The sequence below is a fragment of the Protomyctophum parallelum genome (genome assembly GCF_964188405.1).
Source record: "Protomyctophum parallelum genome assembly, chromosome: 13".
NCBI classification, from domain to species: Eukaryota; Metazoa; Chordata; class Actinopteri; order Myctophiformes; family Myctophidae; genus Protomyctophum; species Protomyctophum parallelum.
Genome location: NC_139708.1, coordinates 13646069 through 13662995, shown reverse-complemented (window position 1 = coordinate 13662995; position 16927 = coordinate 13646069). Strand labels below are relative to the sequence as shown.

The window sequence follows — 16927 nt, the reverse complement described above, 5'->3', positions numbered from 1 at the left end:
GTCTCATAGTTAGTGCTCATTGCATTCGCAATCACTGCATTCGCAATAAACCAACTAAATGGAAAAAGCGCCACTCCAAAAATAAAAGATGCAAGACTGGCTCAGATACAATTTCTCATGTTTATTTGAGAATGCTGATGCGTTTTGGCAGAGGCCTTCTTCAGAGCAGACTAAAATACCGGTAATCCAGACCCACAGGAACGCACCCAGGGTTACCATGTGGGGGTGCCTGTACTGTACTGTACTGTACTGTACTGTACTGTACTGTACTGGTACAGTCAGGGGCCTAATAGATGTCAATAATAGATGTCACATCCTAGTCACAGGCATGGCCAGCAATTCGCCAAATGGCTGACACGGCACAGGGCAGCACCATGAAACATTACTTAGCAATGAATTGTTATTACAAATAATTGCATTTAACTTTAATTTTAATTTTGTGTTTTTTGGCATTGAACACGGGAACGTATAAATAAAGTGCTGACATTTTTGTTTTACCATTGAGCTAATGGCATGTCTGCTTGCTCAGGCGATAAATTGAATCTTGACCGCCCGTGTCTAGGTGAGATATGACCATTGACACAATCTAAATGTCTCAATAGAAGAGCAGGGAGACAGAATACAATCACCCCAATTGTATAAGTTATATTGTATTAACATTACTCTATCATACATATTGGACAACTTTGCATTTTAGTGCCACCACAATGAGGTGACAGTACTTCATTAGACACCCTGGAGTCGTTTTTATGTATGTATTCCCTTTGTATTTAGGGTTTCTTCGAGGAGGTTGAACCCTTGACAGTCAAACGTGCCAATGAAAAAAACAGTAATATAGTGACATCACAATTTCAGCCCCTCCTCTAACCCCTCCCCCCTTATCATACAACTAACTACAGCTGTGGGTGCGGCTTAAGTTCAGGTGGATCACCACCCATCACCACCCACCAGGCAAACCAGGCATACTAATGGACTGGTGGGGGTGCCCACATATAAACAACATTTTAACAAATACTGTACACTTTTTGAAAAAAATCTTCCTCCATATAACATAAGACCTGATGATCATGTTTTAGGGTGGAAAAAAATCATGGCACTCCATCTTTAAAAAAAGAAAGAAAAGCAACGAGCAGTATACCTTTTATTGCTGGACAATGTCAGCAAGCCACCAGAAAATAAACAGCCAGAGAGTGACACAACACTGTTACAAAAACAGTCAGTGAGTGACAGTGACATTTTTTTGAAAGTTGGCACAAGGACCAGGGGATCCCCAGCTAAACTGCTCATAGTTAGGATTAGGAACCAGATGGGTTCTTTAAAGGTCAGTAACTCAGAGAGTGTGCACATGGAACTAAATGAACCCTTACAGGAAGTGGCCAGGAAGGTGCTACCAATTACTAATTAAGGCTCTGTTCCATTTAGTGTAGCAGAGCTAGTGAGTGAACATGCACAATAGGCAGCACCCTGATGCTTTGACCTGAATGGAATGGAACAATATTATAATTAATTAGTATCCTTAGTAACACCTGTGTAAAGGAAGTAAGAAATGGTCCAATGTCTTGCCAATATGGCGTAGAGCCTATTACCTGATGTGCTGCAGGTGTGCCTGTGAGTTGGCACAGACCGTCCTGTCTGTCTCCCCCACCTGTAGACGTTGCCTAGGCCACTGGTTCTCAAAGTGGCGTCTGGGGACCAACGGGGGTCCTTGCGGGGGTTCCAGGGGGTCCCCAGCAAAATGAGGAACAGTTAAAACACTGCAGCCGTATTTTATATTTCAGCTATTCAATCTACAATGTGTTGTAGATTTTTTTACTATTTTGAATAACCTTTTAAAATAGTTCAAATAGCCAATCTATAAGCTCACAACGTGCCGATGTAGATAATAGTCAAACTATTTTTAAATGTTTTTCAATAAATTCGATACATATGAATGACTCCTTCCTTCAGCACTCATCAGGTGAGGCGGAGGAATCCTGCTAATGCCACTCCACCCTCCCCTTTCTGTGGCTGTAATCTTCCTGCTGCAGGTTTTGATGGGTGTAAATAAACATGGTAACACACTGTAATCCCAGGTAGTTGGACTGGATCGGCGGGGGGGGGGGGGTCTCTCTGCCTCAAGCTGGAACAGGCTCCGCAGACCAGAAACCCATTCAACTGCAACAAAATAATGATATACAAACACTCTCTGTCTTGACGGGTGAAAGGAGTCCTCAGGCAGCCTCATCAAAGAGCCTGTAAAAGAGAACACATAATTATATACGTATAGTGTAGGGTCGGAATCAACAATCAATTCCAAAGACTTTATCTGTCCCATATTCACTCGCACAGAAAATGCAGGGTCGGTTGCTTGGACTGAAACATATTACCGTATGCACAAGGACACTTTTGGCACATTTGGGTGCGTGGAGTTGAGTGCAAAATGAATACACACATCACATCATGCAACATGACATAATTTGAAGTACACATGGAGGACCGCAATGACAATAAGCCAAGAAGGGTACACCTTTTAATGTGGTTGCTGTTGAGTGTCCAATGTTGTTTTAAAGTAGTGAAAATAGAAGATCTACAAGCTCACAACACACCACATTGCATTGTGAGTTTGTAGATGTGCTATTTCCACTACTTCTGTGAGACACTTTTATATGATGGAGGACCACATTCATTTACGAAACTGAATGTACGTGCAATACATGCTTTTCTTTTGCTAATGAGTAGAGATACTGTAGACTGACAAGTGACTTTCCATTGTTTTGACTGGCAAATTGGCCTTTGCAGCTTGGAAGAATGGATTTGTTTAGCAGGTAGTGATGGCCTTTGTATGGAGCACTGTTTACTCTGTAGCCTACCAGCACACCTGTACTGCTAGGCTACAGATTAATGGCACTGCAGGCTGCAGTACCATTGGTACAACCCTGGATCCAGTAGTAACCCGTGTCCCTATTTGACACCAAAACCCAGTTGTGTCGAGCCAGACTTGTTGCCTCCCACAATTTTCAAATGCTTCCGTCATACATTCTGGAGCAACGGAAGCTCTGAACATCAGGATGCGAGGATAAAGCGGGTGTGATGCGTCCTCCTCGCTTTCGTCTTGTTTTCGTCTTTATTTTTGTCACGCAAATTTGTCCTAAAATAAATCAAAACGTTATCTAAGCCTATATAGCTTAGTACTTGGACATAACATAAATGACAGATGACAGCTTCCTTTCTCTGGGCTTTCGGCAGGTGTAATTCCAGACTATAGCATTCAGAGATTGTGAAATAGTTGCTTTTAGATAAGGTGTGGGACTACGTTTGGTAGGACACCTACTGGTCGACAAATAGCACTCCCTGAAGCTCATGAAGCGCAACATTCCTCACCATGAGCCAAATGGGGATTGCCTCTTGGACGATGAGACGTTCTGATCTCTCATTGCATGAGGGAGACCTTTGCTGATTTGCTGATTGGTTTACGAATACAGGTGTAAAAAAAAAAAGTGTGTGTGTGTGTGTGTGTGTGTGTGTGTGTGTGTGTGTGTGTGTGTGTGTGTGTGTGTGTGTGTGTGTGTGTGTGTGTGTGTGTGTGTGTGTGTGTGTGTGTGTGTGTGTGTGTGTGTGTGTGTGTGTGTGTGTGTGTGTGTGTGTGTGGGCGTGCTAAACGCGTACTAAACGCAAAGATACAAACGTACATAAAGAAGCATATCGTTTCTGTCAGGTGGAAATCTTATACATGTATGTCCAAAGCTTGGGGATAGGCAATTTGTGTTACTTTTGTGACACTGTCCTATGACAAAGTATGGGATTAATTTACAAAACAAAAAAAGTTTAATTATGGAGAGGTTTCTGCCCTACAGCAACGATATGTAGTAGCAGGTATGTATGAGGTTAGACCAACAGCATATACATAAACGTGCAGCAGGTGCAGTCAATGCATGTTCACTAACATATTTTAGTATGTGCTTCACTGTTTCCCAAGCGGTGGGTCTGGACCCATCTTTGGGTCGCCGACCCATTTTTATGGGTCACAAGTAAATATCCAATAGCACCTGTTTTAAAACTTTGGAATCTAGGTGTGCAAAGGTTTTTCTTTTGCAGGAATTGAATCAGGACATAAAGGTTAAGGATGTCATGTTCAACATTCCTGCTTTCTGCAGTCCTATAGGAGGGATAGGTGAAAACATGCAGCGTTGCATGTACATTATCTAGTCCTGTCAGGAAGGTTGGCACCAGGCCAACAGAACACGATTTGGGCCCAGAGTTGCCGGGAAGCATGTTTTTTGCAGAATGCAACCCCCCTTTACACACACACACACACACACACACACACACACACACACACACACACACACACACACACACACACACACACACACACTGGAGCACACACGCCCTATGACTCAACACTGTAGTGCTCTGGTTTCAATTTGAGCCCCTCTCTCTCTCTCTCTCTCTCTCTCTCTCTCTCTCTCTCCCCCTGGATGATGATCTCAGATGTTACAGATTCTCTGCAGAAAGAAAAACATTTCTCTGGGTGTGTGTGCATGCGTGTTTGATCACTATAAACAAGCATTTTAGTGATTAAACTCATTGGTTCTCCACCTTGTTTTAGCTGCAGGACCGCTAGCATCAGGGCTCACTTAAAAATCTAAAAAGCATGCATTTGCGGCCCGCCCACCCATATCACCACCTAACACGGCAGCTGTTTGGTGGTCAGATATGGGGACTGTGTGCATTTTCAGAGCACGTTTATTTGGCCAATCAATCGATTGTGTTCTACTTTTTTGTATTGCTGTTATTATCAATACATAGTGTTTTTACAATCATTTGGGGGCCCACTTGTAATATCCTCATGGCCCACCAGTGGGCCCCAGCCCACAGGTTGAGAATAGCTACACTGGCATCTTTCCCCACAATCCTCCAGGACCACCCCACCCTATATACCTCTTCACAATATATCGTCACATTGTGGTGCGCTGTGAGCTTGTAGATCTGCTATTTTTGAGTAGCCATCGCATAAATGGATAAAGTTGTTAAACACTTTGCTGAGACACCTGACAAGGACCCCTGGGCGTCCCCGGACTCCACTTTGAAAACCACTGTTCTAGGAGGTGACGATAGCAGCTCCAAATGTTTCAACTTTTCATGTCAAATGTGAACCAGATGCTGAAGGAGATGTGACAAGCATTGTTTTCATGTCATGTAGCAAGCCTCGCCTTCAAACCTCTGGCACCCTGATTTAAAGCTGTATTATGTAACCTTGTTTTGTCAACAAAATGTTATTTTGTTCAATTTGTATGGTATAGTATTCAATATAACTTACAATTACGTTGGTCGTATTTGGTCTCCCTGCTCTCGAGACATTTAGATCCTTTGTCTAGTAGGTTGGACACGACCTTTGACACCTCCATGTTTCTGGTTTGACAAAAAATTTGGCCTAAAGTTCAATATCCCCTGACCACGCAGGCTGGTCAGGTTCAAATGTACTTTCAATACACAGCAAAATCTTCAAGTGGCATTTTAACTCTTACGGGTATATTATGTCCTTCTCTGGGCATTTCATAATATGAAAATATTCTGCAAAACAATTGCCGTACAAGCTCACAGTGCGTTACTTAGTTCCATAGAGCACCGAAGTCCTGATGTCACTGTCAGTAGAGGGCGCCAGTCCACAGGTTTGTGTACTTTTTATGTGCATTGAAATCCCCATTGGATTTTACCCAAAGAGTAACACAATAAGCGCTAGAAAGGAGTCAAACAACCCAGAGACTACATTTCCGGGTAGGCTGCAGCTGCCCGTCGCACAACATAAACTGACATGTTATTTAAGTTTTATTTATTTATTTTTATTGATATTTAATGTTTCGTGGTTAGTACGAGCCGAGTCACCGCCAGCTGAGCTTGCGTCAACGAGGAATCTCAGGAACGCAATGTGTTGACAGCTGGGCGTGACGTATATTAGCAGCGACATTGCTTTCATATGTAGTTTCAAGGCTTTTAAGGCCAAATTAATTCCATTTTCTCCAGAAACTGGCTGTATCAAATATGAATGGACATCATTAACGACGCACAGCCACCCCCCTGACAGAAAGGCCGGGATGATCGTTTTTTTTCTCCAAACACAGTTCTTATATGAAACAAAATCCCCCTACGGGGATTTAAATGCAAATAAAAAAATACACCTGTGTACTGGCGCCCTCTACTAAAAGTGACGTCAGACTTCGGTGCTCTATTGAAGTGGAAACATAGTCGATTAATTGATCATTAAAATAAACCTGCTCTGACAATGAACGCTTTTGTGGCTCTATACTAGGCCTGCTCCACTTCCCCCTCGACACTGAATATCAATGTGTTGTGGGTTTGTAGATCTACTTTTTTGCAGAATGCACCCGTGCAGAGTAGGGTGGCTAGGGTTCATCATAATGTGGTTAGATGTAATGTTGTTTACAACACTGTAATTGCAAGATACAGTATGTTGTAATGTGATGTCAACGAGACTCATCTGCTTCAAATAAAGATCTTAATATCAAATAAAGGAACAAGTTTGAACAGCTCTTGGTCTTTGCACTGCATCCCTGCAGGCGTTTAGTCTCTTCTCTATGCAAACCATCAAGAGGCACTGTCAACTCCCACACTGAAAAAATACCCAAGCTAAAATAACCGATCTGCGAGCTGAACTACAATCCGATCTAAAGAGCGTGTCGATCTGCTAGTTTTGCTGTTTAAAAAATTGATTCAGAAGCTCAAGAGTCAGATAGTTTCTCTGACAGTTTGACATAATTGCCAGTGCTTTTGTAGGAGAGATGGATAGCTACAGGGTGGTGGCCCCGTGAGAGCATTGTCCCTTTCCAAAGCACGCTTGAGCAAGGCAGCTAGTGAATCCACAGTAAAGTCCCCAGAGTTTTATCCATTTCGTTGCTGTCGAGTGATTTATTTGATATATTATTTAAAAATATTTTTTCACATTTGCGTGACACTCTTGTATGATGAAGTATGGCTTTTAACTACAAAAAATACAATTTTAAACTAGACAGTGACAGTGACGATTTGTAACTTATAGATTGTAAAATATTGTACGCTCTTGCATGGAGTTAAATTGAGGATTTGGACTATGTAAAAGTACACAGTAGTCTGTCAGCTCACGGGATAGGCTGTATCTTTGAGTTTGAGACAGCACAGTCACAACACAGGACTAGAAATATGAATGAAATTAAATAAGTCTGGATGAGCAAAGAGAACGGCTTACATCCATTGTGGTTTTCAGTCAACACAGACAGACATTACATGACAAGACAAGACAGTTAACACAAGACAGGTAAGGTAGTCTAGCAGGTTATTATAAAACAAACAGGCGTCACATAATATGTAGCAGACATTTTAGTACATTCGTTTTTAGTGCTCCAAACTAGTTACAACCAATGAAATGCATTTTTACGCCATGTTCAAATAGACCTTTTCATGTCAAGGACCTCCAAATCAATATGTATCCGGCCGCAGACCCCTATCTGAACATATTTTGTGCCAAGGACTCCCAGAAGATAAAAGTTTTGTTAAGCATAGGTTAAATTGTAATTTTGACCTTTGTTGACCTGGATTTCTATAGTTTGAAGTTGCAATGTACAGATGATTTGCTTCAATATATACTGTTTGGACTGATACAGGTTATTGGTTCGAAGAAGCTTCCTCTTGAAGCAGTTCACTCAGTGGGCGAGGTCTACTTTTAGGCCAGGCAATCTAAGCTAAGCTAAGCAATCAGATAGGACTTTTCTGTTTGGATGCATGGGCTGTCAAGGCCAGAAAGTAGTTTTTTGACACTCAGTAGGCGTTCCCGCATAACTTCCAGGTTTGATGAGATGTCACACGCATACCCTCTATTTACAAAAAAAACTAAAAGCTCTGCTATTTTTGAATAGGCAAAGTATAAATACTTTTTTTGGTTGAGACCTTTGGGCTTCTTGCCTCCTCCTAGCACTTTCCTTTATTATTATTTCTACGTATTTTCCCTTTTGTATAGTTTTTATACTGTGCCAAATCAAATCAAATACATGGATAACGTGTTTATATTGATTGTGATGCTATGTTAAGTTATGATGGGGACCCCCTGGACACACTGCTGTAAATTGTAAAAATTGTAAATCCTGTAAAATGTCTACAGGCGCTTTCTTGAACCACACGCCTTACAACTGGAGCAGTGTGTTTGTGTATGCCCACCTGACTGCCTCTTCTGGGTAGCGTGTACTGGGGTCCTAAAAGATGATTGACCCATTGGTCCCCGTGAATCTGAATCCGTCCCCGTCTAAACCTCTTCAAACAGATATATCGATGAAGGTTAATTACATATATTGCAGAGGACTTCCACGTTTTTCAGGCCAAGGGTGCCCTTAGACGAGAGAGAGATGAAGCAAGGACCACCACTATTTTTTGTATGAAATTGTCCATAAAGCTGGCTCCACAACCTATTGATTGGGAAACACCTCTGGTAGAAACTTAGATGAAACAAGGAAGACCTTTTGATCAGATAAGGTGTGTAACAGAGCTGGCAGCCAGCGTGGGAATGTGGATTCCAGTGGAAGGTGTGCCGTGCTATCCTACGCTTCAACAGGTGTCATCATCATACCTAATTACCTACACATCATTAACTGTTGAGCAGAACATTATGACGTTCTGCTTGGAATCAATCTGTGTGAAAAAAACTGTCACCTCAGTTACACCAACCGGCGGTTCCCAAACATAGGGTCGCAGACTTAGAGGCATTTTGTTATGGGTTGTGAGTAAATGTAATTAACTATATATACTTATAAATGATACAAAAATAATGTTTAATCTTTAATTCATATAGAAAACATTTTCATAAATCGTGAGTTTTTTTGTGGAAAATAGTAGATCAACAAGCTCACCACGATGCAACACGTCAGCCTTTTTTAAATAATTCAGATGCGTGTAATCGCGTGACTTGGGTTCCAGCGAGGCAGCGAATGTCTCTTTTGGGTCTGATTGTCACATTCTGCTTGTAAGTTCTATATTCAATGTTTTACTTGAGTAAAAGTACAAAGGTATAGGCAGTTTCCCAAAAATGTTGTGTGATGCATTGTGCGCTTGTAGATTAGCTAGCCTATTACTTGGGTTCCAGCGAGGTAGCGAATGTCTTTTGGGTCTGATTGTCACATTCTGCTTGATCAACATGACATGAATGCGTCCTGTCGTCACTGTCACAGACAGGAAGTTGTCGCTGCACATTGACAAATATCTCAAATCTCAAAAAGGTTGAAGCTTTATCATGTTTTTTATTCATGACTTCTGGAGTGCAACTTTACTGCTGTCAATGTTTTGTGTAAAGACCTGCCTTTGAAATGTGTTATACAAATAAACATGCCTTGCCTTGTACTATTGGCTGCATGCAGGGCAATGTTTTATGCTTTGTACACAACTACTGAACTCACTGCAGTGTGGAAAAAATAGCAAAAGTTCTATATTCAATATTTTACTTGAGTAAAAGTACAAAGGTATAGGCAGTTTCCCAAAAATGTTGTGTGATGCATTGTGCGCTTGTAGATTAGCTATATACAATAAGGATTAAGTTATAAATATGTTATGTAATAAAAATATGTTTTGTAATATTAATCAAAATCTGTAAAATAACTTGTAGTATATTGGGTACTTTACCCAAACATTACATTAGACAACTCATAAAGGTGATGTACATAATGTACAGTATCATAGTGTATGGTAGCTATATGCACAGTCAATGCAGATTGTGGATTTTGTATCCTGTAAACTGGACAGATTAGCGTGAAAAGCGTACAATCATCAATCTATTGCCTCATTTAATTTCAGAAACAAATCTAAATACATTTGAGTATAGTAGAGGTATATCAATACTTTGCGGTGGAGTATAGTAGAGGTATATCAAGCGCAGCCCCATTGTGACAGCAGTGCATTCCATACTGTACAATGTACAGTATGGAATGCACTGCTGTCACAATGGGGCAAGAAAATCAATACAACTGATAAAGACTGATCTATACGAAGATAGGCACACACATGCTTGGGTGTGACAATGTACAGTGTACAATGTACAGTCTTTATCAGTTGTATTGATTTTCTTTCATTGCACCTATGTTGGGTTTACAGCTGATTACAGTGCTGGATTGAGTGTCACAAAGTTTGCTTTAATAGTGTTCATATTCAATTGGTAAGTGATATTTCTCTGGGTTAATTAAAACAAATTTAAAGCTCTATATTCTGAGAGTAATACTCATTGCTATAGTGTTTCTTCTGTAACAGTAGTGTTGTATAAAGGGTGGGGAGACTGTCTTGGGAGATGGAACTGACCTGAGGTTGCAGCTGTGAGGAGTACATATTCTACATAAACTCATATAGGTGGAGTTGAGATCCACCAATTAGCTTACTGGAACACTTGACAATAGATTATATAGGTCTCTGTTTTGCAGGCCAAGGACCCCTTAGCTGAGACAGAGATGAAGAAGGGACCCCTACTACATTTCATATAGTTCATCTCCCCCCACAGACACACACACACACACACACACACACACACACACACACACACACACACACACACACACACACACACACACACACACACACACACACACACACACACACACAGGATTCTTGTGCTTAAAAAGAAGAAGAAGAAGAAAATAAAACGTGTCACACCAGGTGACATACCCCTCTCAAGGACTGGGCTGTGGCTCCACTCGTTATTACCTAACAGACTCACAATGACTGTGTCGTCTGTGATATATGGTCCTGTGCTGTGTGCATGTTTACTTTGGCACAAATCTGTATTAGTGTGTGCAGAATAAAAGGTAAGATGGAGAGAGAGGGAGCACAGCCTTGAGGTGAGCCTAGTGTAGCACAATGTTGAGCAGATGTTTATTTCAACCCTTTCAAATATGACCTTTGATGATCCGGCGAGGGGAATTCAGTCGTCAAAGGCTGTACAGCAGACAATTAAGATACACCTATGAACAAAGGGCAAAGAATAAGTACTGTTAGATACAGCACAGTAAAGACATCACGTAAAAAAGATCAGTCACAACCATCAAATATGTAATGGTTGTGACTTACCGCAAAATCTTCCCTCAGCCTTGGATAGTGTTAAAGGCTGAGTATCTGGGTTTGCTTAATTGATTGAAAAAACAAAACAATAACAAAACAAAAGTACAAGGTATGCAAAGAGGATTTGAACCCAAGAAAGCCTATGGCTTGTTTCCATTGGGGTCCCAATTAGCATGGTTTTCATTCTCAAACGTTTCTGGATCAGGGCCCACTTGAAAATATTGAAAGTCCTCGCGGCCCACCCATGCATCAGTGTTAAGTGGTCTAGAGGTGGTCAGATGGCCTGATGGATGTTATGTTGTCAGATCGGTGGAAGTAACGTATTGTACTTTAAGTTCCTATTTAATGGCATCACATTATAATAGAGTCACAATTTGGAAGCACTCATATTTAATAACGGTGCAACGTCCGTTGAGTGAAGTCCAAAATGCTGCTCAATGTTTTGCCACTCAGTCTAGATGAGGGCGGCGTGTCCTGGTGGAAAATTGATGCACGTGCATACTCTATAAATAGCATAATAACCATAACATAATGCTGTTATTATTCCCTTATACAATAATTTGTTTGTTTGTTTGCTTGCAGGGCCCCTTCCACAGAGCTGGCAGCTCTGATAGAGAAGCTGCAGAAGAATGCAGACAAAGTGGAGAAGTTCATCTATGAGACGGAGCAGAACCTCAACAAGGTGAACACATGATCACAGATCATTTGCAGTTTGTCACACCACTGACCACTGTTGACTGTTCACTTCTCTGCTCACTCCTTCAGTCAGTTTGTCACACCACTGTTCACTTCTCTGCTCACTCCTTCAGTCAGCTTGTCACACCACTGTTAACTTCTCTGCTCACTCCTTCAGTCAGTTTGTCACACCACTGTTCACTTCTCTGCTCACTCCTTCAGTCAGTTTGTCACACCACTGTTCACTTCTCTGCTCACTCCTTCAGTCAGTTTGTCACACCACTGTTCACTTCTCTGCTCACTCCTTCAGTCAGTTTGTCACACCACTGTTCACTTCTCTGCTCACTCCTTCAGTCAGTTTGTCACACCACTGTTAACTTCTCTGCTCACTCCTTCAGTCAGTTTGTCACACCACTGTTCACTTCTCTGCTCACTCCATCAGTCAGTTTGTCACACCACTGTTAACTTCTCTGCTCACTCCTTCAGTCAGTTTGTCACACCACTGTAGTGTTAACTTCTCTGCTCACTCCTTCAGTCAGTTTGTCACACCACTGTTCACTTCTCTGCTCACTCCATCAGTCATGACAAAAGTGCATCCACTTCGGACGTGACACAATGTGCGTGCGTGCGTGGCACGTGTGTTGGGGACTTGGTGTAGAATATTTTTAAGCAAAAATAACAGCGACGCAGTAATATAAGATGAGAATAGAAATATCTATGTAACCACATTAACCATATTTTAGACTTTAGCTATTCTAAAATAGCAGCTACAGGCTCATAGCTTGTAGAAACATCTTGAACATTTTGTGCAAATCTTTGAATATATATATTTTTCTTACTCAAATATGCTTCTGGAACAAAATATTTTGAGATGGGGGTCCGCAGCAAATACATATCATTTTGATTCATGAACTGAGTGTGCTGAATCGTGAATCTAAACAAATGAACGAACTCCCCTGTCTTGTCACGACGCCGTTGTTTCAGGATGTGAGTAAGATCAACGAGGGCAAGCAGCCCCTGTACCAGGACGAGACAAACAAGAAGATCCTCAACGCCCTGGAGCTGCTGAACGGCCTGGACGACGATGCGGTCAACGCCAACCGCCTGCAGCACCCGCAGGCCGAGATGATCGAACAGGAGTGAGTTCAGAAAACCTTCAGGGTTCAGACCTTCTACAATAGTCTTTAAAGGACAACTTTGTATTTGTTTTGTTTTTCAACCACGGTTCATGTTTTAGGTTTTATTATTATTTAATTTACTGCTTTAGCTATTTTCTCCAGTTTTTTAACGGAGGCATTCGGGCAAGTGGCAAAATATTGTTTTTATTTATATTTTTACATTTCTTATGGCGATTTGATTTCTTTATTATTATTTAGGCCTACTATAGTTCTGCTACTATAGACCCCAGGAAATGATGTTGAATATTGAATCTTAAAAATACAGTATAGAAAAATAATAACTAACTGATTATTGTGTGTGTGTGTGTGTGTGTGTGTGTGTGTGTGTGTGTGTGTGTGTGTGTGTGTGTGTGTGTGTGTGTGTGTGTTGCAGTATGAAGCAGCTGAGGGAGAGATTGATGAAGCTAAGGGAGGATCACGACCGCATCTACCATCTGACCCGCTCTGAGGGGCTGCCCAGCGTCAACTGGGGCAAGATCATCGACGAGAAGATGGTGAGAAACATGCACGCACGCACGCACGCACGCACGCACGCACAGACACACACCAAATGCGCCATATACCATTTAGCTGACTGGGCTGTGTTGTCTCTGCCGCCGCCCTACAGGACAACCTGAACAACAAGGGTTTTGGTCAGGACCTGCCCAGCGTGGAGAATGACGTGGAGGAACACAACATCTTCCACAGTGAGGTGGAGGCGCTGGCCCCCCACATCACCGACAACGATGACAAGGTACGAGCGCATTTCCAGACAACATCACACTGACAAGGAGGAATAGACTCCAACCTGCTTCCGGTCACCTAAAAAGGTGTCCGCCTACTTTACGCAGATACGGGAAGTAAAGCGGAGATGGCGAGTCTTGCTATTTTTGTCCTTGTTCTCGCACAGTGTGGGTTAGGTGAGCATTTGTAGGTGAACGGAAGTGTCCTGATGGGAGGTGTGGTCCTGCTCCTAAACTTCTGCTTTTGTGTGCACCCCAGACCGTTTTTAAGTTGCTTTTTTCAACATTTAGACCGCCCCCACCTCATTCCCCGCTATAAACCCATTGCGCTTCCAAATCCATTTGAACCATGTTAGACTGGTTGAAAACACACGCCCCTGCTCCTGGTGACTGATGATGTCCTTTTATTGCACGAGGAGGTCATTTAGTCATGTTCTTAACATACATGTATTTGGTATTATTATTTAAAAAAAATTAAGATATTCTTTTGCGGCTTACGCCTTTTATAGATTTTTTAAGGGACAGATAGGCTGACAGGAAACGGGAGAGAGATGGGGGGATGACATGCCGTAAAGGCCGTGTCGGGTTCGGGAGTCGAACCCGCGGCACACCGCGACTGGATCACCAGTCCGGTGCCCAGACCGTTACGCTACGGCCTGGGCCTGTATTTGGTATTATTTAATGCAAAAAAGACTGCAATAATCAATAATATTCTATACATTTTCATTTTTTAATTTCCCAGTAGGCCACACATTTCATTATTTGCTTTTTTCCATCTCTATGTATTTACCTTCTTTCTCCTCTTTTTCCAGGATTACATGAGTGGCCTGCAAATCAAGTACAACAAGCTCCTGGTAAGAGCACACTGGTGCGGATTGTTTAAGCCCTGTGGCTACTTGTGTGTGTGTGTGTGTGTGTGCCCTGTGGCTAGTGTGTGTTCCTGTTCAGTGTTCATGTTTGTTCTTCTGCGATGGGGAACAAAGTGTCTCTCATCATCACCTGACAATAACCTCATAGATGAGTGTGTGTATGCATGCATGCATGCGTGCAGTTGAGTATACTGTCAAGTACTTTACCCAAACATTACATTAGACAACTCATAAAGGTGATACATAATGTACAGTATCATAGTGTATGGTATCTATATGCACAGTCAATGCAGATTGTGGATTTTGTATCCTGTAAACTGGACAGATTAGCATGAAAAGCGTACAATCATCAATCTATTGCCTCATTTAATTTCAGACACAAATCTAAATGCATTTGATTTCATTCATGCATTAATTTAGTCTAATATCTAATATCCCTCCTGAGTCATAGGGATATCCCTTTGGCTTAGTGCAGTGGTTCTCCACCTTTTTACAGCAAGTACCACCTCAGAATGTACCACCTCTCCAGGTACCACCATTATGATTCATGTTAAAATACAGTAGCGTACACGGTGAACGCTACACCTAACCGTAATCCTTATCCTGTCCTATTCAGATAGGCACAGTTCACATAGAAGGGAAATTAATTCCAGACAGCAGGCAGGCAGGCAGGCAGACAGAGTTCAGTTTTGTCCAACTCTCCATCTTGTCCAAGATGCTGTGCGTGTGTTTCCTGCAGCCTCACCACCAGCCTCTCTCTCCTCTCTCTACCAGAGTGCCTCGGGTGCACGGCAGCGCCACCTGCTAAGCCTGCGCGACTACATGCAGCGCTGCACCAACGAGCTCTACTGGATGGACCAGCAGGCCGAGGAACGCATGCACTACGACTGGAGTGACACCAACCTGGACTACCCCGCACGCCTCAGGCAATATGAGGTATTATATGATACAATGTAATAAATATAATTATACATCCACTACGGCTGGACTGACACCAACCTGGACTACCCCGCACGCCTCAGGCAATATGAGGTATTATATGATACAATGTAATAAATATAATTATACATCCACTACGGCTGGACTGACACCAACCTGGACTACCCCGCACGCCTCAGGCAATATGAGGTATTATATGATACAACATAATAAATATAATTATACATCCACTACGGCTGGACTGACACCAACCTGGACTACCCCGCACGCCTCAGGCAATATGAGGTATTATATGATACAATGTAATAAATATAATTATACATCCACTACGGCTGGACTGACACCAACCTGGACTACCCCGCACGCCTCAGACAATATGAGGTATTATATGATACAATGTAATAAATATAATTATACATCCACTACGGCTGGACTGACACCAACCTGGACTACCCCGCACGCCTCAGGCAATATGAGGTATTATATGATACAATGTAATCAATATAATTATACATCCACTACGGCTGGACTGACACCAACCTGGACTACCCCGCACGCCTCAGGCAATATGAGGTATTATATGATACAATGTAATAAATATAATTATACATCCACTACGGCTGGACTGACACCAACCTGGACTACCCCGCACGCCTCAGGCAATATGTCATAACATAATTATAGCAATGATAAAATTATGTAAAACATATTACTTCAACTAATAATGAGATCCAATATTATTAAATGTTTTTAAATATAATGCAACATATTATTAACAGAAACAATAACATAATAGAATATTGTAAATAAAAAATTACACTTCACTTAGCTTCAGCACATAACGGCGTTGTTTAGATCAGTACTCTTTTCACTGCATGTGAATAGGCTAATGCCTTACATAGTCTTTATTCCATACTGTTCACACATGTGTCAATAATTCGCGTCAACAGAACTTCATCAGTAAGTGTCTGGAGTCCAGGGAGGCCACCATCACCAAGCTCAACGAGGATGGAGAGAAGCTCATCACTGCCGAGCATCCTGGGAAGAATGTCATCGAGGTAACTTACCGCTCTCTCTGTACTCTAGGTGATTATTTACCTTGTTTATTGACTGGAGTTCAATAAAAACTTGTAGGCCTAAGTCCCTCTGGATGAGAGCGTCTGCCAAATGCTTAATTTGTAACTTGTTAGAGGCCTGCTGAACCCTGGTGACGAATGGATGCGCTGTCCAGTGTGTTTTAGGGAAGGGAGAAGAGTCTAGGACGTGTGGAGTGTATCTTGGGTGTTTTGGGGAAGGTAGAAGAGTATAGTATGTGTGGAGCGTTGTCCAGGGTGTTTTGGGGAAGGTAGAAGAGTATAGTATGTGTGGAGCATTGTCCAGGGTGTTTTGGGAAGGGTGAAGAGTATAGGATGTCATACCCGCCATGATGAAGACTCCTGTGTGAGTCGAAACACGTTGGCTTTTTTATACTTTTCTAAATAAT

At 42.0% G+C, this 16927-nt stretch overlaps 1 protein-coding gene across 1 annotated transcript in view; it reads left to right on the top strand.

Annotated features, from left to right (window-relative positions):
* Positions 1–16927, top strand: part of ppl (periplakin) — a 38436-nt gene that overhangs the window by 2274 nt on the left and 19235 nt on the right. Inside the window, exons 2-8 of the mRNA XM_083778836.1 lie at positions 11644–11743; positions 12721–12875; positions 13288–13408; positions 13522–13647; positions 14449–14490; positions 15280–15441; positions 16395–16502. Of these exons, the coding sequence (XP_083634962.1) occupies positions 11644–11743; positions 12721–12875; positions 13288–13408; positions 13522–13647; positions 14449–14490; positions 15280–15441; positions 16395–16502 (814 nt within the window). The remainder of the gene's footprint in view (positions 1–11643; positions 11744–12720; positions 12876–13287; positions 13409–13521; positions 13648–14448; positions 14491–15279; positions 15442–16394; positions 16503–16927) is intronic.